This window comes from Oncorhynchus keta, chromosome 26 (genome assembly GCF_023373465.1).
Source record: "Oncorhynchus keta strain PuntledgeMale-10-30-2019 chromosome 26, Oket_V2, whole genome shotgun sequence".
NCBI classification, from domain to species: domain Eukaryota; kingdom Metazoa; phylum Chordata; class Actinopteri; order Salmoniformes; family Salmonidae; genus Oncorhynchus; species Oncorhynchus keta.
This window is the reverse complement of record NC_068446.1, coordinates 29,536,176-29,559,318: the sequence shown is the minus strand read 5'-3', so window position 1 is coordinate 29,559,318 and position 23,143 is coordinate 29,536,176. Positions and strand designations below refer to the sequence as shown.

Sequence of the window (23,143 nt, the reverse complement as noted above, 5' to 3'; positions counted from 1 at the left end):
TCCTGGGAGACACGGCGGGGGATTAGGGCTGTTATCAGCCGGGCCGCGATAGCTACTTGGTCAGGCTGCTGGTCCAGAGGGATCGGAGGGGCTGGAGTTAATCAGACAGAGACAGGCCGCAGAGCAGCGACCCAGGGGATTCACGCCTCCACCCCCACACCCCGGTCCCCCCGCCACAGCCACGTCACAGCCCCAGATAAGGTTCTTCACACAACATTAGCCCTGTGTCTGTCTGTCCATAACGCCAACACACACAGACACGCCGGGTTCACCAGCAACACTGACAGAGTTATGGAAATGAACAGGACTGGCGGATGGGGAAGATTTGACTATAGACAAACTCATTGAAACATTTCATGGTTATGCATTTTCATACAGTCCAACCTTCTCAATAACCTGCTCAGTCCATCCAATACAAGTATACAGATAAACATCTCGAATTACAACAAACTTGCCGACCACCAACAACAATAATTTACTGTCAAATGATATTGATGACCAGTGATATTGATGTACTCCTTTCGCACACACAGAGCCCTCTCAGTCCATCAATCTGGAGGTCGCCGGACAGACCGATACACTCTGACCCTTTAAACTTCAGCCAGGTCAGAGGTCAAGGCAAACTGGACATTAATCCATGAACTAGAACAAAAGAGCAGGACATCTGAGCCCCAGTGACATTCCCCAGAGACCCACTGCGTCCACACTGATTGACCACCCTACTACTGGGTAGGACAGACCCCCCTCAGAGGACCTTGGAATGGAGCCCCACATCTGGACAATGGAGCAGAGGGAGGTAGTCTCAAGGACACGTGTGTGTGTGTGTGTGTGTGTGTGTGTGTGTGTGTGTGTGTGTGTGTGTGTGTGTGTGTGTGTGTGTGTGTGTGTGTGTGTGTGTGTGTGGTGCCAAATGAAGACCATGTTGGATGAGAAACGTTGTGTGCGCACGCGTCACTAAAAGCTTGCGAGCGGACATGGCTTTATTTATTTGTTCAGTGCCTATGTCACATTTAGATGTGTGTAAGTACTCTCTTTTCTAGGATGTCGTAACCACCAGTCCTGCTACCAACCTAGTTAGTTGGTGGTCAGAGTTAGCATGCAGGGCAGCTGACTGTTGAGACACCCAGGTAGCTAGATACCTCGGGAGATAGGCTAGGTGTTGGGAATGATTAGGCATATAGATTAATTGGAGACACTTGTCAGATTTAATTAACCATGGGGTTTAATTAACCATGTAATTAATCTTATGCTGGTGTAATATACACTCACAACAAATGAGTCTGTTCTGATGAGGTCTGGTCTGTTCATACTTGTCAGACTACATGGGAGTGCGGAACTGCAGAGAATTTAGAAACCGGCTAAATTTAATGTCCAGTGCAGGAATAGAACCATCATGATCCATTTCCAGAGCTCCTTCCCTAACGGCCCAGGTGAACGATAAGCTAGTAGTAATACAGTCTGACCAACATAACCTATTAGCTGCATAATCCTTACTTTAAATGTATTAAAGGGTATGTATTTAATATCACTATGTAGCATAGCCAAAACACCAGAAAATGATAATTGTACGCTAAAGTATAGCAGTGACTTGAACAGACTTGACTTGAGTGAGGCAGATGAAGTAAGAGGACTGCAGCTTAACCTTCAATCATTCAGGTCCTGGCACTGAGTTAGAGGTCACAATTAGTGGGCTCATTAACATGGTCATTTGCAGTCCAAGGGCTGTGTCAACAAAGAGCCTCCTTTTGTAAGCCGGCCACTCTGAGGCCCTCCACACATGTTCAAGCAGCACATCAGTGCTAGCGCCAGTGGAAGCTCCAGCTCTTCTACAGATGAGAGGGTCAGGGAGGGCAAGCCCATGACCCCCAGGCCACCCCCAATCGTCCCCCATCCATCGGCCACAGCATTGTACTTAATCCAGGCCAACAGCTCACCCAGCTGCTTTATTTGCTCCGACCTTTATTGAAAACATGAGAAGGCCAATAAAAGCCTTGCAGCAGCCTGGCATTTCACCTTCAGCCGACAGTTTAGGTATAGCTCTAAGGGGTCACAGGGAGGAAGTGAGGGAGGCCCAGACACTGTTTCGCTGAGTTTAGGAGGATAGAACCTATTGCAGTAAGAGACGCTACAAAACTACATTCATATTGTGACTAAAACAATCATGTATGCAAATGTCTTAAATTGATATTGAGAAACTAACATGGATTACAGATAGACATTCTATAGCGCACACACACACACGATGGCCACCCGTGCCTCTGACACAACACCAGTGACAGGTTGACTCACATAATCGTGGAAAGCCTTGGCCTCGCTGGAATGTTCACATGTCTCTCTCCGGTCTGGAGCAGCGCAGTACAGATCCCAGAATACACTATGGGGAGAAGAGGAGAGACAGAGAACATGGTTGGACATAGACATCAGAGTACAGCAAACACGCAGATAGTTTCAGTTTACACAACATTGTTAACAGTTGGGGATGGTTCACATGACTGAGTTGGTTGGAGCATGGTGCTAATCCCATCTCTTAACACATTCATGAAAATAGTAATTGCCTCTAAACATTCGAACTGCATACTGAACCCGATTCCAACTAAACTACTGAAAGAGCTGCTTACTGTGCTTGGCCCTCCTATGTTGAACATAAAAAATGGCTCCCTATCCACTGGATGTGTACCAAACTCACTAATAGTGGCAGTAATAAAGCCTCTCTTGACAAAGCCAAACCTTGACCCAGAAAATATATATTTTTAAATGAATCGGCCTATATCGAATCTCCCAATCCTCTCAAAAAATTGAAAAAGCTGTTGCACGGCAACTCACTGCCTTCCTGAAGACAAACAATGTATACGAAAAGCTTCAGTCTGGGTTTTAGACCCCATCATAGCACTGAGACTGCACTTGTGAAGGTGGTAAATGACCTTTTAATGGCGTCAGACCAAGGCTCTGCATCTGTTCTCGTGCTTCTAGACCTTAGTGTTGCGTTTGACACCATCGGTCACCACATTCTTTTGGAGAGATTGGAAACCCAAATTGGTCTACACGGACAAGTTCTGGCCTCGTTTAGATCTTATCTGTCAGAAAGATATCAGTTTGTCTCTGTGGATGGTTTGTCCTCTGACAAATCAACTGTAAGTTTCGGTGTTCCTCAAGGTTCCGTTTTAGGACAACTATTGTTTTCAATATATATTTTACCTTGGTGATGTCATTCGGAAACATAAAGTTAACATTCACTGCTATGCGGACGATACACAGCTGTACATTTCAATGAAACATGGTGAAGGCCCAAAATTGCCTGGAACCCTGTGTTTCAGACATAACGAAGTGGATGGCGGAAAATGTTTTATTTTTAAACTCGGACAAAACAGAGATGCTAGTTCTTTGTCCCAAGACACAGAGATCTGTTGGATCTGACAATTAATCTTGATGGTTGTACAGTCATCTCAATTAAAACTGAAGGACCTCGGCGTTACTCTGGACCCTCGATCTCTCTTTTGACGAATATATCAAGACAATTTCAAGGACAGCTTTTTTCCAACTTCGTAACATGGAAAAAATCAGAACATTTCTGTACCAAAATTATGCAGAAAAGTCCATCCATACTTTTGTCACTTCTAGATTAGACAACGGCAATGCTCTACTTTCCGGCTACCCTAATAAAGCACTAAATAAACTTTAGTTAGTGCTAAACACGGCTGCTAGAATCTTGACTAGAAGCAAAACATGTGATCATATTACTCCAGTGCTAGCCTCTCTACACTAGCTTCCTGTTAAGGCAAGGGCTGATTTCAAGGTTTTACTGCTAACCTACAACGCATTACATGGGCTTGCTCCTACCTATCTCTCCTATTTGGTCCTGCCGTACATACCTACATGTACGCTACAGTCACAAGACGCCTCCTATTGCCCCTAGAATTTCTAAGCAAACAGCTGGAGGCAGGGCCTATAGAACTCCATTTTTATGGAATGGTCTGCCTATTTATGTGAGAGAAGCAGACTCTGTCTCACCCTTTAAGTCTTTATTTGAGAAATCTCTCTCAGCCTTAGGACCATGCCACAGGACTACCCAGCCTGAAGACTCCTTGCTGTCACCTGTCCACCTGGTTGTGTTGCTGATCCAGTTTCAACTGTTCTGCCTGTGGCTATGGAACTCTGACCTGTTCATCGGACGTGCTACCTTGTCCTGGACCTGCTGTTTTCTATTCGCTCTCTCTACCGCACCTGCTGTCTCTATCTCTGAATAATTGGCTATGAAAAGCCAACTGACAACCACCGTGAATATTATTATTTCACCCTGCTGGTCATCTATGAACATCTTGGCCATGAACTGTTATAATCTCCACCCGCCACAGCCAGAAGAGGACTGGCCACCCCTCAGAGCCTGGTTCCTCTTTAGGTTTCTTCCTAGGTTCCTGCCTTTCTAGGACGTTTTTCCTAGCCACCGTGCTTCTACATCTGCATTGCTTGCTGTTTGGGGTTTTAGGCTGGGTTTCTGTAGAGCACTTTGTGACATCGGCTGATGTAAAAAGGGCTTATAAATACATTTGATTGATTGATTGATTGTGGGTTTGATTCCCTCATGGGACACATACTGAATGTATACATGTGTATGTGTGAAACGTAACGCTAAAATACCATCTATCACAAAGTGAAACTTGATCAAGCTGAAGTTATAAAGGGAATGAAAAAAAAAGTATTTTAGTCCACCGCTCGCCTCAGAGCTTCAGCAAAGTGAGGTCATCTAATCGAACCATTTCATGTAGCTATCGTTCTGCTTGGCCAGAGCTGCAGGCTAATGATCTATTAGGCATTATATTTGTTAATTAAGGCAAATCCAGCACTTAAGGGCTGGAAGGGGCACCAAGTTCTAATCCAAAATACACTCTTAATTACTTAATTAAGCACCTGTTTAACTGGTCCACATTAAATTGTTCTTTCACCTAAGATATTGATTTAATGGATAGCACATAAAAGCTGCTGATCTGACTGGGGCTCAAGACCAATGTTACGCTTTTTCCAATCATTTCAAAGACGAAGATTCCACGATATGCATGCTTTCTGCTGAGGCGGCGAAACCAGACTTCTAACAACGTGTGATACACTGAGCACTTGATAGGACTGCAAAATAGAGCAGAAAACATTAGCTGATCACCCATAACCGTGTGTAAGATATTTTGTTACAATTCATATAGAGTGATACTAAACATATGTATTTACTGCATATGGAAGTTACATTTGCATGTACTGTCTTCTTACTGTGTAAGCATAGTAAAGTAGTGAAGATACAACTTCCCTGTTTTATATCACAACAAAGCATTTCTGCTGAAGAAATGCTATTTTCTACAAGCCCCTGGCCTTTGCTCTCAGGTGTGCACTGTCTGGGTCAGCTGGACAGGCTGATGCACAGCACAGAGAAACAGAGAGGAGAGGGAGAGATCGAGAACAGAGGTGTGTGTGTGTTTGTGCGTGCGTACGTGCATGTTTTATGTGTGCATGCGTGTGTGTTGAAGGGGTCATGAAGCCTGCCCCTCAGTCACTTGACAATAAAGCCAGGCTGCATTATCATATCTATCAACTGCCGTTAAAGAGATTGCAGCTTTGTCAGAGCCGTGCCTGCCTGCCGGAGGGAGACAGCGGGATCATCTCAAATCCAATCAGCTCTCTGGGAAATGAAATAAGACACACGTTAGAGTTTGTTACTGAAAAGCCACAACTAGGTGCAAACAGGGGATGGGGACTGGAGAGCAGGGTAATCATAACCTGACACCCACCAACGTTTCAAATAGTAACTTATAAACTGTGTGGTTTGTGCCCTGAATGCTAATTGACTGACTCCCGTGGTATATCAGATCGTATATGACAAAACATGTTTTTTTACTGCTCTAATTACGCTGGTAACCAGTTTATAATAGCAATAAGGTACCTTAGGGGTTTGTGATATATGGTCATTATACCATGTTGCGTTGTGCCTGAGAACAGCCCTTAGCCGAGGTATTTTGGCCATATACCACACCCCCTCGGGCCTTATTGCTTAAGTAGATCATATCTGGGTGGGACTGCTCATGCAACACGGCTAAAAAGGTACACCACGACTAGTTAAGACTAGCTACCTACAGGTTGAGAAGGTCAGCAGATTCTTTTTGTCTACTGAAGATTTTCATACTGTGGATGCACTCTCTCCTCAGACTCCTTTAAATACATTTACTAGGCTGTGTGGAATCCCTAAGATCAATCTGGGTGTGAGATTCATAGTCCAGGTTAGAAGGCATGCAAATTCTGCCATATTCAAATTAAATGCCAGTCAAAACAATGTGGAAATGTGGACTGACAGCGTAAACAGGACATACACACTTTCCACTTCATTGTGTCCCGAACAGCGGATTAGCATCCACATTCACAAGACAATTACAACAATTAAATACCATCATGATAATTATTGCAATTAACTGTAGTCTGACAACGCCTGGAGGTAACAATGTGCCTTCCGCCATAATGGGCAGAGTAAACAGAGACACATGGTTGAAGGGGCCTAGGCATTAATCCACACACTCTAGGCTGGGGTGAGATCCTGTCAGGCAACAGAGAAGCCATGCTAAGGAGAGGAGAAAGAAGAGAAGAGGGAAAGCCAGGTTGACTATGGCTGCTACTACTCTTATCAGCCTGAGCTGCTCTTAATGGGACAAAACGCTACAATCAAAGGCAGAAGAAAACAAAACCTTTCAGAGTGTTTATTACCCCACTGAAGTTTGCTATTCTCCTGGTATTAATGCTTGCATTGTGAGGTAACAAGAGAGACAGGCACTCCGTAGCTCTTAAAACAGCACGCCATGTAAATCAGCTGTTCTATAATTCCCTGGGAACACTCCCCTCAGACTAATATATTCAACATCTGACAAGGGCCAAAGAAGGAAAGAATAAAAGGGAATGTATGTTGTGTGGATATTGTTGAAGATGAGATAGAATAACTCCTGTATTATTCTATTGTAACATGGGGAGGCTCAATGGTCAGGCCAGATGCTCTAGCGCAGGGATGGGGAACTGGCGGACCCCGGATCAATTCCCTCCACCCTAAACAAGTATTCTTATTTTGCAACTTACTCAACTTACTGTTGAGAGTTAGAATTTCAAGTTACAAGTTTTTTTGGTCGTCCAACAAAGCGCTTACTTGCAGGTTCTTTCTCAACAATGATACAAACAAACACTATAAGAAATATACATTTTAGCATTAGTATAACACAGGAAGGCGCAATTTCCAGTCCAAGATGTGAGCAGTATAATAAGAGTCAAGTAAATATTAGGAAGGTGTTCTTAATGTTTTGTACACTCAGTGTATGTTTGTGTGGGTGTGTGCATGAGTAAGTGCATGTGTTCTATGGTGTGGAGAATCAGAGCAGGGGGTCAGTCCAGTTCAATTTTCAGATGTCTGATGGCTGGCAGATACCAACAGACTCAGAGACAGTTTCTATCAGACATTATACTCCGATAGTCTGCCCGGTGGTAAGGGAGAGAACAACTTGTGGCTGGGGAGTGTGGGGTCCTTGAATATGCTGCGTGCCTTCCTCAGGCACCGTTTTGGGTTGATGTCCCGGATGTGTGGATGCACGGTCACAGTGATGTACTGGGCAGTCTTCACCCCCCGATGAAGGGCCTTGTGGTCGTGAAGGAGCAATTCTCATACCAGGCCATGATGCAACTGGTCAGGATGGTCTCAATGGTGCAGCGGTAGTATTTGGAGAGGAACCGGGGCGGCATTCTGAATTTCTTCAGCCGCCTTAGGAAGCAGAGACGCTGTTGCGCCCTCTTGACAAGAGAGGCGGTGTTGTTGGTTCATGACAAGTTCTCGGTGATGTGGACGCCCAGGAACTTAAAACTCGTGACTCTGTACTGTAGTCCCGTTGATGTGGATCGGGGCATATTCCCTACTCTGCTTCCTGAAGTCAACAATCAACTCCTTTGTTTAGCTGACGTTGAGGGAGAGGTTGTTATGACACCTGTGCCTCGACCTGTTGTTTCAGCCATTTATTTCAGATGTTTTATTTTGTTCATAAGTGTTTGTGTTAAAACCTGCTGATTTGGACTGAATGTTACCTAGCCAGCTAGCTAGCTAGCAATGGAGCCCGCTACACCTGGAATGGCTAACAAATATTTCCAATGCTGTAGAAGCCGTCTTTATTATGCTCTTGTCCGGGACAATATGGTGGCTATCCTTAGCACGCAAATTTAAATTTAAATTCTGCGTGAACTTATGGGGAAAACGCAAACAAGTCCTCAGCTCCTGTGACAAGACGCAGCTTGGGCTTAATGGATGTATCCCTGCATTGTCATCTGTCCCTATCCGAATGGCCTATGCTACCTGAAATTTTCCTGCTAAGGAAGTTGTTTCAATCTGCTTCTCCTCCATCTTGTAGTGGAGTAGATGGAGAATAGCAAGAGGATAGTTCCAATCAGCGCTGGTCCCATGTCACAAGTCGTGGAAAGCAAAGGCAGCCGCATGCTGCAAAACGGAGATCCGTTTAGTGACAGGTCCGGAGCAGATTGACAGGATGAAGATGTCTGAGAAGACACCACCCATTTGGTTGGCACCCACTTGGAGGATGCGGCCAGAGATGCCACCTGAGCAAGGTGGCTATGTTAGTATTCAAGCTTTTGAGAGTTTTACTCATGGCAGCCTCAGTGCGTAAAAGCACCTAGTGGTCTGGAGAAGCGAGTCTCTTCCTGGATGGCTCGGTATTGTCTGCCTTGAAGGGAGCATAGAATGTGTTAAGCACGTCTGGGAGGAAGGCTTCAGTGGGCACTGCTGGATATGCCTTTGTATTTTTGCATCCCTAATGGATTTGCGGAGCACGTACCTGCTTGCCTTGAATGACTCATCAGGGTTTGTTCTACTGACATTGAATGCTGCAGTTCAGGCTTTCAGCATTGTACGGATATCTCTGTTCATCCAGGGTTTTTGGTTTGGGTATGTTCGGATTGTAATTGTGGGTACAACATCAACAACACATTTCCTAATGAGGCCTGTGACTGACAATATATATTCCTCAAATGTTGATGGATGAGTCCTTGGTGAAAATTTGAACATGTTCCAATCAGCATTCTCAAAATAATCCTGCAGCATTGAGACTGCCTCATCTGTCCAGCACCTCAATATTCTCTATGTTGATGGCTCTTTCTTGAGTTGCTGCTTGTAGGCGGGGAGGAGGAACAGAGAGACGTGTTCTGACTGGCGTTGTAAGCGTCACGGATGTTGGTGTATACATGGTCAAGCACACTGAATCCTCATGTGTGACAGGATAGATGTTGGTGATATTTTGGGGAAATGTGTTTTCGACGGGCTTAGTTTTAGTCACCACCAACAAAGACTGCTACCGGGTGAGAGTATCATTGCTGGCTAATGATCTTGTACAGTTTGCTGAGTGCGCTGTGCTTGCTTGTGGCGGTATGTACACAGCTGTGATAAGACACCTGAATTTCCTCTGGATATTTTTTATTTTATTTAACTCGGAAAGTCAGGCAAGTCAGTTAAGAACAAATTCTTATTTACAATGACGGCCTACCGGGGAAAAGTGTTTGGGGGCAGAACGACATATTTTTACCTTGTCAGCTCGGGGATTCGATCTAGCAACCTTTCAGTTACTGGTGCAACGCTCTAACAACCAAGCTACCTGCCACGGAGGGATTGGTGCACTTCACAAAATAGATGGCATCATGAGAATGGAAAATTATGCAGATATGTTGAAGCAACATCTCAAGACATCAGTCAGGAAGTTAAAGCTTGCTCGCAAATGGGTCTTCCAAATGGACAATGACACCAAGCATACTTCCAAAGTTGTGGCAAAATGGCTTAAGGACAACAAAGTCAAGGTATTGGAGTGGCAATCACAAAGCCCTGACCGCAATCCCGTAGAAAAATGGTGGGCAGAACTGGAAAAATGTGTGCGAGCAAGGAGGCCTACAAACCTGACTCAGTTACACCAGCTCTGTAAAAATCCACCCAACTTATTGTGGGAAGCTTGTGGAAGGCTACCCGAAATGTTTGACTTCGTTAAACAATTTAAAGGCAATGCTACCAAATATAAATTGAGTGTAAGTAAACCTCTGACCCACTGAGAATGTGAGGAAATAAATAAAAGCTGAAATAAATCACTCTTCTATTATTCTAACATTTCACAGTCTTAAAATAAAAGTAGTGATCCTAACTGACCTAAGACAGGGAATTTTTACTAGGATTAAATGTCAGGAATTGTGAAAAACTGAGTTTAAATGTATTTGGCTAAGGTGTATGTAAACTTCCGACTTCAATTGTATACACAGGTGTGTGCATTTCCAAATCATGTCTAATAAATCTAATTTACCACAGGTGGACTCCAATCATTTCTTATTTTACCTTAATTTAACTAGGCAAGTCAGTTAAGAACAAATTCTTATTTGGGTTAACTGCCTTGTTCGATAACTTGCCCAACGTTCTAACCACTAGGCTACCCTAGGATGATCAATGGAAACAGGATGTACCTGAGCTCAATTTAAAGTCTCATAAAGGGTCTGAATACTAATGTAAATAAGGTATTTTTTATTTTTAATAAATTTGCAAAAATGTACACAAATCTACCTATTTAATCTAAGTCTTCACAAGGTTTTCACACACGGTTGCTGGTATTTTGGCCCATTCCTCCATGCAGATCTCCTCTAGAGCAGTGATGTTTTGGGGCTGTTGCTGGGCAACACGGACTTTCAACTCCATCCAAAGATTTTCTATGGGGTTGAGATCTGGAGACTGGCCAGGCCACTCCAGGACCTTCTTACGAAGCCACTCCTTCATTGCCCGGGCGGTGTGTTTGGGATCATTGACAAACTTAAAGACCCAGGCACGTTTCATCTTCAATGCCCTTGCTGATGGAAGGAGGTTTTCACTCAAAATCTCACGATACATGGCCCATTCATTCTTTCCTTTACACGGATCAGTCGTCCTGGTCCCTTTGCAGAAAAACAGCCCCAAAGCATGATGTTTCCACCCCTATGCTTCACAGTAGGTATGGAGTTCTTTGGATGCAACTCAGCATTCTTTGTCCTCCAAACACGACGAGTTGAGTTTTTACCAAAAAGTTATATTTTGGTTTCATCTGACCATATGACATTCTCCCAATCTTCTTCTGGATCATCCAAATGATCTCTAGCAAACTTCAGATGGGCCTGGACATGTACTGGCTTAAGCAGGGGGACAAGTCTGGCACTGCAGGATTTGAGTCCTTGGCGGCGTAGTGTGTTACTGATGGTAGGCTTTGTTACTTTGGTCCCAGCTCTCTGCAGGTCATTCACTAGGCCCCCCCGTGTGGTTCCGTAATTTTTGCTCACCGTTCTTGTGATCATTTTGACCCCACGGGGTGAGATCTTGCGTGGAGCCCCAGATCGAGGGAGATTATTAGTGGTCTTGTATGTTATCCATTTCCTAATAATTGCTCCCACGGTTGATTTCTTCAAACCAAGCTGCTTACCTATTGCAGATTCAGTCTTCCCAGCCTGGTGCATGTCTACAATTTTTTTTCTGGTGTCCTTTGAGAGCTCTTTGGTCTTGGCCATAGTGGAGTTTGGAGTGTGACTGTTTGAGGTTGTGGACAGGTGTCTTATATACTGATAACAAGTTCAAACAGGTGTCATTAATAGAGGTAACAGGTAGAGGACAGAGGAGCCTCTTAAAGAAGAAGTTACAGGTCTGTGAGAGCCAGAAATCTTGCTTGTTTGTCAGTGACCAAATACTTATTTTCTACCATAATTTGCAAATAAATTCATTAAATATCCTACAATGTGATTTTCTGGATTTTTTTTCTCATTTTGTCTGTCATAGTTGAAGTGTACTTATGATTGAAATTACAGGCCTCTTATCTTTTTAAGTGGGAGAACTTGCACAATTGGTGGCTGACTAAATACTTTTTTGCCCCACCGTATGGGCTGAAAGTAACCACAAAGCCCCACTTTCAGCCTGATTATACCTGTTTTATAAAATATAACCAGGAGATTTAGGTTGGGGTAAGTCTGTTTTGCTTGACTTCTTTTCTTTGCCCCTTACAAGGATGAATTTCAGCTGGAAGCAATTTGAGGGATGATCCGTGTACATAGTATTGTGGTGAGGTTCTGAGAGGGTGACCGAGTGGATGTCCATTGAAAACTGGTTAAAACAATTGATTTGGTCAACAAATGAAGAGGGCTAATGAAACAATCAACACCTGCACCCCTCTCGGAACCCTGGCTTTATCCCTGCGTCCATAACAGATGTGGATGACCTACCCCCACCTCCAACCCACCGCAACCTGTAGCTCCCCCCCCTCAGCCCATTCAGGCCTGCACGCCAAACTGGAAACTGCTTGAGACAGAATCAGGGAAGAAAAATAGCCAAATCCCCCACCCTGGGTTAACACAAAAGAGACTGGAATGCAATGAGTTAATCTGTTAGGGGTCTCTCTGCAAACAAAGGACAAGCCTCCAGACAAAGGTTGAGGGAGTGGGAGCAGAGGGGGGGGGGGGGCTTTCCCTTACCATCTGGACCCTTTGTTTGGGGGAGGAGGTTGGTGAAGGGGGAGGTGTCCTGGTGAAGGGGGAGGGGCCAGTGAGCCTCCCAATCCAGTGCTGCAGCCCCAGACAGACAACCCAGCTAGCACATAACATTCTGAGAACCATATGTTTCTTAGAACGTGGTTGTCCTATGGTTATTTTGCAAACAACTTTCCCACAACTGGAAATGGTGCAGAATAATTGCTTGGCTCTGTAACATTCTCAGCACATTTAAGGCACTTGAAAAAAAACTATTTTCTTGGTATTTCATTACTTTAACAGTGCTAGAGGAGTCACTACAGACTCGGGTTCGATCCCAGGCTGTATCACAACCAGCTGTGATCAGGATTACCATAGGGTGGCGCACAATTGGCCCAGTATCGTCTGGGTTAGGGGAGGGTTTGGCCAGGTTAAATAAGAATTTGCTCTTCATCTCTGAGCACGGAACCCGGTAGCGGGATGAAATTTGACAACGTACGGTGATCGCTACATAAATAGTCATATTAAACATTCATGAAAATACAAGTGTCGCACATGTTTCGAAAGCCTAGAATCTTGCTAATCCAACTGCATTGTCAGATTTAAAAAAAGATTTACTGCGAAAGAATACGATGCGATTATCTGAGGATAGAGCCCCATAAAAAACTATTTCAACCAGCACAGGCGTAACAAAATCACAAACTGCAATAAAATAAATAGTTTACCTTTGACGATCTTCCTCTGTTTGCAATCCCAATGCTCATTGTTACACAATGAATGGTCTTTTGTTTGATAAAATCCATTTTGTGAACCGCCTGTGTTGTGAATTCCGTCTCATTCCATTTGACGACACATTCGATGTAAATACACACACTAAACGTGACTTTTCCAGTCATGTTTGGTTTCATTGCAATCAACTGGTTTGTTTGTAACACAACCAAACCTGATGGGTCATTTCACGGGACGTATTGACTGAAAGAAACCGATTTGAAGACAACAAGTAATGACATCATTGTGCACCAATGATTTGCCCGCTGTTTCGTTGATTGACTCTATTTTAACCCAATGACCACTGATCGTCTTGAAATCTAGCTGGGTGGATAGTGATGAGCTGAGGTAAACGGCAATATGTCATGTTTATGTGTTGGAATACCAACCCATGTAGTAAACTCCGGCGTGAAGAGGTTCATTCGCCATTGACGATTCATACCGGAAGGAGCAACGAATGTTACGCACAGCGTTGTTTTGGTAAAGCGCATCTTCAGCTGTTTATATATCAATCAGTATGGTGACTTAGTCAGGAAAAGCTTAATCTAAGTCTAGATATACAGATGTACACACAATTTTAGAAGAAATTGATCGAGGACGATTCATTTAGCGATTCCCAGATGGAGGAATATTTTTTGAACGGAGAGGACATCGTTTTGGACTGGTAAGTTCTTCTCATGCTAATGCCGTTGTTTGAAATTAATAATATAAAATATTATTTGTGAAATGAAATAGCCTATTTGAGGCTGTTGAGAGGAGGTCAGGCCCACAACAATGGCCAAAGTGAAATGGAGACAGTAGATACAACTGGTCTGTTGTAATATAATAAAGACAGTAGATCTAGCTGGTCTGTCATAATATAATAGAGACAGTAGATCTAGCTGAAATGTCATAATATAAATGAGACTGTAGATCTAGCAGGTCTATAATAATATATTCAACCTTATGTTCCCTGTACTTTATATATATATCTGTTTATTATACCTGTTGATACAGGGCTCATATGTGAAACTATTCTAACTGAACATTTTCTTTCACAGTGACACTGACTGAATGGGAGCCCCCAGTGCCAAGGTGTCCATCCCCCACTGAAGCTGGTTCATCCAGCTCCTGCCACAAGTGGTGTTCATCTGCCCAAATGTATTTCTGCAGGCATGGATGTGCTACGGCACCTGGCATCAGCAGCATAATATTGTGTTATATTTTGGGGGGTTTGAATACCATTTTGGTATTTTGTATATAGTTATTCCATTCAAAATGTATAACTTCACCAATTTGGCCACTTTGGTACATTTGGGCTACTTGTGTGGGACACCTGGGTGACTTCATGATAAATGTCATGTAGCACACTCATTTTGGAAGTTATCATTCTGAAACTTTGCACAAGTACTATTGCCCTCTTATGTTTTTCACTGAAATTGTCCCCATCATCCTATCTGACTGTTTGTTTTATCTATTTCATTTTAAATATGATACAACAATAAAAATAAAAACACATGTTTATTTCATTGTATTATCTAAACCAGATCTATTGTGTTATATTCTCCTACATTCAATTAACATTTACACAAACTTCTTTCAAATGGTACAAGAACATGCATATCCTTGGTTCTGTGCCTGAGCTACAGGCAGTTAGATTTGGGTATGTCTTCAGGCGGAAATTGAAAAAAGTAGGGGGTAGCTCTAAGAGGTTATGAACTGACTTGCCTAGTTAAATGAAAGTTAAATTTTAAAAATGACATTGCCATCGATAAAATGCAATTGTGTTCATTGTCCATCGCTTATGCCTTTCCATACCATAACCCCTCAGCCACCATGGGGCTCTCTGTTCACAAAGTTGACATCAGCAAAGCGCTCGCCCACATGATGCCATACCTTCGGTCTGCCATCTGCCCAGTATAGTTAAAACCAGGATTCATCCGTGAAGAGCACACTTCTCCAGCGTGCCAGTACGACGCCAAACTGCAGTCAGGTCAAGTCCCTGGTGAGGACGAAGAGCACACAGATGAGCTTCCCTGAGATGTTTCTGACAGTTTGTGCAGAAATTCTTTGGTTGTGCAAACCCAGTTGGCTGGTCTGACAATCCCGCAGGTGAAGAAGCCGGATGTGGAAGTCCTGGGCTGGCATGGTTACTTACACGTGGTCTGCGGTTGGACATACTGCCAAATTCTCTAAAACGATGTTGGAGGCAGCTTATGCTAGAAAGATTTACATTAAATGATCTGTCAACAGCTCTGATAGACATTCTTGCAGTCAACATTCCAATTACACGCTCCTTAAAAACTTGAGATATCTGTGGCATTGTGGTGTGTGACCAAACTACACATTTTAGAGTGGCCTTTTATTGTCCCTTGCACAAGGTACACCTGTGTAATGATCATGTTGTTTAATCAGCTTCTTGGCATGCACACCTGTCAGTTGGATGGATGGATGATCTTGGAAAAAGAAAACGACTCACTAAAAGGGATGTAAACCATTTTCTGCACAACATTTGAGATAAATAAGCTTTTGATGCTTATGGACAATTTCTAGGATATTTTTTTCAACTCTTGTTAAGAGTGTTCAGGTGTGTTGGCGCAGCCACTAATCTTGGCCACACCTTAATGAGTGCTTGTTTAGTTTGAAATGGGGTCTGTTTGAATATACAAAAATGTAACAGCTTTGTATATTTGTAAGTCGCTCTGGATAAGAGCGTCTGCTAAATGACTTAAATGTAAATGTATATGTTAAAAAACATGGCATGCTAACTCCTGATGGCGAAGTGGACTCATTCCATGGATAGAGAACAGAAGATTATAGCTTTGAATCTCACTGATAAAAAAAGAAATGCATTTCCACGATTAATGCCTAAGGAAATTAATTTCAATGTGTCCTATTCAGTAGCAGTGCTTGGAATTCAAAAAAGTTAACCCAAAATATGCTAGCCGTGTTATTAAAACACTTTCAGAGCGTCAATAAAACCTCCCAGGAAAACTTAAGGAACTGGAGTAAAATGCTCTCTGAACCTCCCTGCAACTGAAAAAATATTTTCCATAAAAAGGACAGTAAAATTGAATGTTTTTTAAACAGTCAGAAAACATGGCTTCGTTATCACAAGCAATGCGAAACCCAAATACATATGTTCCCACAACTTCCAATGAACCAAATGTGCTAGCTGGGAACACTCCACTGGGGCCCTGCTCAGCTAATAACCTGCCTACTCTCTGACTGCTCACACACACACACACACACACACACACACACACACACACACACACACACACACACACACACACACACACACACACACACGGCTCCCCCAAACCATGTCTCAGCACATCAACAAACCCTGAGACTTTACAACTTCTCTAGAGGGTTAGGCAACGTGAAAGTAAACTTTGTCTAAAAAAGGTATGTTTGTATATGTCAATCTGTCTGCAACTTTGGTAGCTTTTCAAGTGAAATCTGTCAGACGGAGGGAACACAGGCTCTCTTAAGGGCCATTATGAGCTGTGTAAACATGATTCACAATTAAAGCATGTTGGCGATTCAGGGAGAAGAATGCAGCTGAAAGACCCCTGTTCAGAGATTGAGGGTAGAGGGGCTTTTCGGGATGAGCAGCGCTGGACAAACAAAGACTGCCTGTGAACTCACTCCCTCTCTCTTTCTCCCAGTCTCTCTCTCTTTCCTTCGATCTCTCTCTGCCTCTTCATCTGTCAACTGGAGGAGAACCCAGGCATGGGCGTTTCCTTCTCATCCAGTGAGACTGAGAGAAATACGTGTCAGCCTGTCAGTCCAGAGGCAGACCACTTCCAGATAGCAAATACACTGAAGAATTATTTGGGCATTAACACCTCTGAAAGGTCGGCTAAAACATATACAGCACAAGCTGGTTCTACGAATATCATGGATAGAGATCATAATGAGTTATCTGTTTTTTTTTTTACTCTGGCCAGAATCTATAAAAGCTATTTACAGTATAACAGGTATACAGTCGTGGCCAAAAGTTTTGAGAATGTCACAAATATTAATTTTCAAAGTCTGCTGCTTCAGTTTGTACGATGGCAATTTGCATATACTCCAGAATGTTATGAAGAGTGATCAGATGAATTGCAATTAATTGCAAAGTCCCTCTTTGCCATGCAAATTAACTGAATCCCCAAAAAACATTTCCACTGCATTTCAGCCCTGCCTCAAAAAGACCAGCTGACATCATGTCAGTGACTCTCTAATTAACACAGGTGTGAGTGTTGACGAGGACAAGGCTGGAGATCACTCTGTTAAGCTGATTGAGTTCAAGTAACAGTCATTTTCTCTGATGAATCCCCTTTCCGATTGTTTGGGGCATCCGGAAAAAAGTTTGTCCGGAGAAGACAAGGTGAGCGCTACCATCAGTCCTGTGTCATGCCAACAGTAAAGCATCCTGAGACAATTCATGTGTAGGGTTTCTTTTCAGCCAAGGTAGTGGGCTCACTCACAATTTTGCATAAGAACACAGCCATGAATAAAGAGTGGTACCAACACATCCTCCGAGAGCAACTTCTCCCTACCATCCAGGAACAGTTTGGTGACGAACAATGCCTTTTCCAGCATGATGGACCACCTTGCCATAAGGCAAAACATCAATATCTTGGATCCATGGCCAGGAAACTCCCCAGACCTTAATCCCATTGAGAACGTGTGGTCAATCCTCAAGAGGTGGGTGGACAAACAAAAACCCACAAATTCTGACAAACTCCAAGCATTGATTATGCAAGAATGGGCTGCCATCAGTCAGGATGTGGCCCAGAAGCTAATTGATAGCATGCCAGGGTAGATTGCAGAGGTCTTGAAAAAGAAGAGTCAACACTGCAAATATTGACTCTTTGCATCAACTTCATGTAATTGTCAATAAAAGCCTTTGACACTCATGAAATGCTTGTAATTATACTTCAGTATTCCATAGTAACATCTGACAAAAAAATCTAGACACTGAAGCAGCAAACTTTGTGAAAATTAATATTTGTGTCATTCTCAAAACTTTTGGCCACGACTGTACATACGCAGTAAGCATAACTTCACTTTTAAAGTAATACTGACTATGCTCCAATTTGAGGGAAATGAAACTTATTTGAGTTGGGTTCCATTTTATTATCAGGGCAAGTTCATCTTCCAGTGAAGAGAGTACAGTGAACCCACAGCACCGACGCCAGAAGACGTTGCGCTAAGCATTCCCCAGAAATGACCTCCTCCTCACTCCTACACATTCTTTCATGTCATTATGTGTGCTTTCATGTTGTGAATAAATTGCAGCTGAGAGTGTGTTTACAGTGTGTGGTGTTAAATGGGCATCTTTGTAAAATCGCTCTGGATTAGAATGTCTGCTAAATGACTCAAATGTCAAATGTACATAGAGTGTACGTACCACCACCATGAGTGAAGGAATCCAGGGGGCTCCCCCAGTGTAATGTTCTTCTCCCATCGGATCTAGGAGAGGAGGAAGATAGTGGAGAGACAGAGAGTGATACAAAGAGGGAGAGAGAGTTAAGACTCCACTGCATGTGCATCCATAATGCATAAAACACCACATCTCACTCCACTTCCACCTCAGACAGACACGCAGTAAGAATGGAGTGCAGAGAGTGTGGTTCTGACTCTAAAAACATCTTAGGAGCAGCTCCTCACGCTTCAAACACCTACTCCCCATATCTGGTCACTGAGATAAGATCAACCCAGAGATTGCTAGCTACCACACTCAGCCCTATTATCACTGTCTGTGGCCACTGTGTAAGCTTCAGTATATTGCAGGTACTGTGCGTAGCCTCCCTTGTGTACGAAGGTTTCTCCGCCTCTCATCTCATAAGTAGGACCCAGGGTTCTTGCCTTTGTGACTTGACCAGGAAAAGTTCATGTAACTAGGACCAGGACCTTTTCTTGGTCAGGGTCACATGATCGGGCAACAACTCATACAAGTGAGCCTTAAAATATGGCATGTAATAGAGGCTACCTGCAATGCACTGTAGTGCTAAGGCATATGTCTTGTGATCTACACTATTTTGTAGGTGGATAATCTCCTATAAACCCCACAGCTGGTGGACGAGACTGAGTTGTGTGTGGGACAGAGAAGCTGTTTTAGGAGGTGTTCTGCTGTGAAGGGGAGGGGCTGTGGGGACTGACTGTGTCCCTGGAGGACAGGGCCGTGTGCAGGGGGAGGTTAATTGAGAGGCAGTAGGAGAGTCCAAGCGATAGCTCTCATTAGGTGCACTGAGCAGGTGTGTTTTTCTTCAGCGTACCTGTGGGGACTGAATTTTCTTATCTGTTCAGGGAGGGTGGGGGGAGAGGACGGTTGGAATGGGACGGGATGAACATGCTTTGGAGAGGTCCTGAGACTGACAGGCCTATATTAATGTAGTAATTGAATTGGAGTGACGTGGCTGACTGTAGAACTGTTGACATCTATTTGAATGAAAGAGACAATATAGTTGGAAGTATCATTACCAGGATAAGTTATAAAAGCATTTTATTTTTTATATTGTGTACTTACTCATAGCCTATGAAGGACAAGCAGAGTACCAGAAAATAATGGTTTGAAAACATCCCTGATCAGCATCTCTGCATTATACTTTGTATGAGATTTCATAGATTCAAGACACAACTACAGTACAAGCAAATGACCTTGACCCTGGCCTCTGCATGCATGTCTCATGGACGTGGACTTTATGAGGATCGGTGTCTTCGTCCCATTGCCTGTGACCCATAACTTAACCCCTATCCAGCAGCACACCATTAACACTCCATCTCAGGGAGGAGATTCACCCAGGAGGGTTCTGCTATCAGAACCTCACTTCAGCCCTGCTACTTAAAGTGGAACAGACAGCATTTTAGCAACATTCAAATCTGTTCATATACACTCCCAGGAATATATATATATATTTTTTTACATTTTCTGACAAGCGTGTTTGGGTATTACATATACTAATGCATTTGTGAAAATTCTATAGCAATATAGTGTGGGAAAGTGGCTGTGCGCTTAGACAATTAATAGACATGGCAGTAAACAAAACCTAATAAAAACATTGTCTCGTCCAGGACCACAATCTGCGCAGAGGTACAGTAGGCCTACATGCAAACAAGCCATTTGCCACAAGGGCCTGCCATCATTCACTTTGAACTGAACTGCGTGTTTACAAGCAGTTGCAACAGCGTGACTTTAGATTAGAACGCATTCATCAAAAGCCATAAAATAAACTTGAATGGAAAGCAAATATTTAGCTAAATACCACAGGAGTCACCTAAAACCCTCAAACTTTTACAGATGCACAATGGAGAGCATCCTGTTAGGCTGTATCACCACCTGGTAAGGCAACTGCACCGCCTGCAACCGCAGGGCTCTCCAGAGGGTGGTGCGGTCTGCCCAACGCATCACCAGGGACAAACTAGCTGCCCTCCAGGATACCTACAGCACCCGATGTAACAGGAAAGCAAAACGATCACCAAGGACGACAACTAACCGAGCCACTGCCTGTTCACCCCGTGCATCAAAGCTAGGACCGAGAGACTGAAAAACAGCTTCTATCTCAAGGCCAACAGACTGTTAAATAGACGTCACTAGCACATTAGAGGCTGCTGCCTATATACATATACTTTAAATCACTGGCCACTTGAATAAATGAATACTAGTCACTTCAATAATGTTTACATATTTTGTATTACTCAACTCATATGTACATACTGTATCTTAGTCTATGCCATTCTGACATTGCTCATCCATATATGTATATATTCTTAAATCCATTCCTTTACTTAGACTTGTGTGTATATGTTGGGAAATTGTTAGATATTACATGTTAGATATTACTGCACTGTTGGAGCTAGAAACACAAGCACACCTTTGCTACACCTGCAATGACATCTGCTAAACATGTGTATGTGACCAATAACATTTGATTTGATTTGAGTCCTCCTACATTTGGGAACTTTACAGTCCTATTGATCAAACAACAATGAAAAGGGTTGGCTATATTTCCCTATATGCACATCAACAAGATCAACATCTAATGCTAGCCAGAGCAAGAGGAGCTCAAATCTAACAAAGGAACATTAGATAAACCCTCTCAAACTTTTTCAGCTATACTGAACAAAAATATAAAACGCAAAATGAAACAATTTCAAAGATTTTACTAAGCTACAGTTAAGGAAATCAGTTAATTGAAATACATTCATTAGGCCCTAATTTATGGATTTCACATGACTGGGCAGGGGCGCACAGTTTTTCCTCACAAAAGGACCTTCGAGACAGAAAGTAGTTTCATTTCAAGCTAAAGTGTACTGTTAGCTAGCTAACGTTAGCTGGCTGGCTCCCTAGCTCACGTTAAGTGTATGACATTATTCGTATCCCAGAACCGTTTGATTTGCTAGAGCCTAATGTTAGCTAGCTGACATTGAACCTGGTTGGTTAGATCCCAGCAGATTTATGCAGGGTAGTAACGACATGATTTGGCACTATGTTCATTGTTGTTTAACTAGCTAATGTTACGTGCGTGATCTTACATGTTGTTTACCTAGCTACGTGTCTTAAGCTAAAGGGTACAACGCCAATTGAATATGGCCAGTGTCGGTAAACGTTGGCAAAAAAGAGTAATGAAATTGTTGCCAGCAGAGCTGGTTAGGCTGTTCATGTTATCCAGAGGTAAACAAACCATCGGCCAGAACGCCAAGTGTGTGCTCGGAACACTCCAAGAGCGAAACGAGATGTGTGAGGCTAAAGCTTAAGCGGGTGTAAACTATGCTGAATGGGTGTAGACAACAAGAAGAGCTCTTCACTAGATACTAAAACATTCAAAGGCCATTTTCTCAAAAGTAAGTTTATAAGTTTATCAACTTTCAAAAAGTCTAAACTTTTATCCAATGTAAAAAAAACACAATTTCAAATGTTGCTACACAAGACCAAATCAAGGCTGTGAGTCAAACAAAATAAGAGAAGAATATGGAAAATGTGAGTACGGAAAATACACTGGGATTTGTTTTTCAGCTCATGAAACATTGGACCAAGAATGTTAGCCCTTATATTTGTTTCAGAAAAGTTAACCATCGAAATTGCACCGATAAACAATGGGGAATAGCCTGCACGTCCTTCTGTAGCTTGCCTGCCAATGCATGCGTTGTCCCAACCAAGCACCAAAACTAATTGCCTAGCTACTTCCAGATACAACTGAGAATACCTCACTGACCATGTTACTCGTGCTAGCAGAGCTGGTTAGGCTGCTTACATGTTCTATAATGACTATTAACTATTACTTTTTTGCCTGAGTTTTACTGACACCGGTCATATTATCCATTTTAGAATAAGGTTGTAATGAAGGGCCTCCCGGGTGGCGCGGCGGTCTAATGCACTCCATCGCAGTGACTGCGGCATCACTACAGCCCCGGGTTTGATCCCAGGCTGTGTCACAGCCGGCCGTGACCAGGAGACCCATGAGGCAGCGCACAATTGGCCATCATCCGGGTTAGGAAGTGTATGGCCGGCCGGGATTTCCTTGTCCCATCGTGATCTATCGACTCCTTGTGGCGGGACAGGCGACAGCAAGCTGACCTCGGTTGTCAGCTCGATGTTTCCTCCGATACACTGGTGCGGCTGGCATCCGTGTGTCAGTGCGGCTTGGCAGGGTCGTGTTTCGGAGAACGCGTGGCTCTCGACCTTTGCCTCTCCCGAGTCCGTAGGGGAGTTGAAGTGATGGGACAAGACTGTAACGACCAATTGGATATCACAAAATCGTGGAGAAGGGGTAAAAGTTTTTTTTAAATAATAATAAGTCTAACTTTACCAAATGTGGAAAAAGTCAAGGGGACTGAACACTTTCTGAATTCATATTCAGTTACGTTACAGACTTATATA

General features: G+C 43.2%; 1 protein-coding gene across 2 annotated transcripts in view; it reads right to left on the bottom strand.

Moving 5' to 3' along the window:
* LOC118359223 (single-stranded DNA-binding protein 3-like) overlaps positions 1–23,143 on the bottom strand; it is a 135,696-nt gene that overhangs the window by 87,065 nt on the left and 25,488 nt on the right. For both annotated transcript variants that reach the window (XM_052480521.1, XM_052480522.1), the window contains exons 3-4: positions 18,674–18,735; positions 2,290–2,374 (exon numbers count right to left, since the gene is read on the bottom strand). In XM_052480521.1, coding sequence (XP_052336481.1) covers positions 2,290–2,374; positions 18,674–18,735 — 147 coding nt within the window. The remainder of the gene's footprint in view (positions 1–2,289; positions 2,375–18,673; positions 18,736–23,143) is intronic.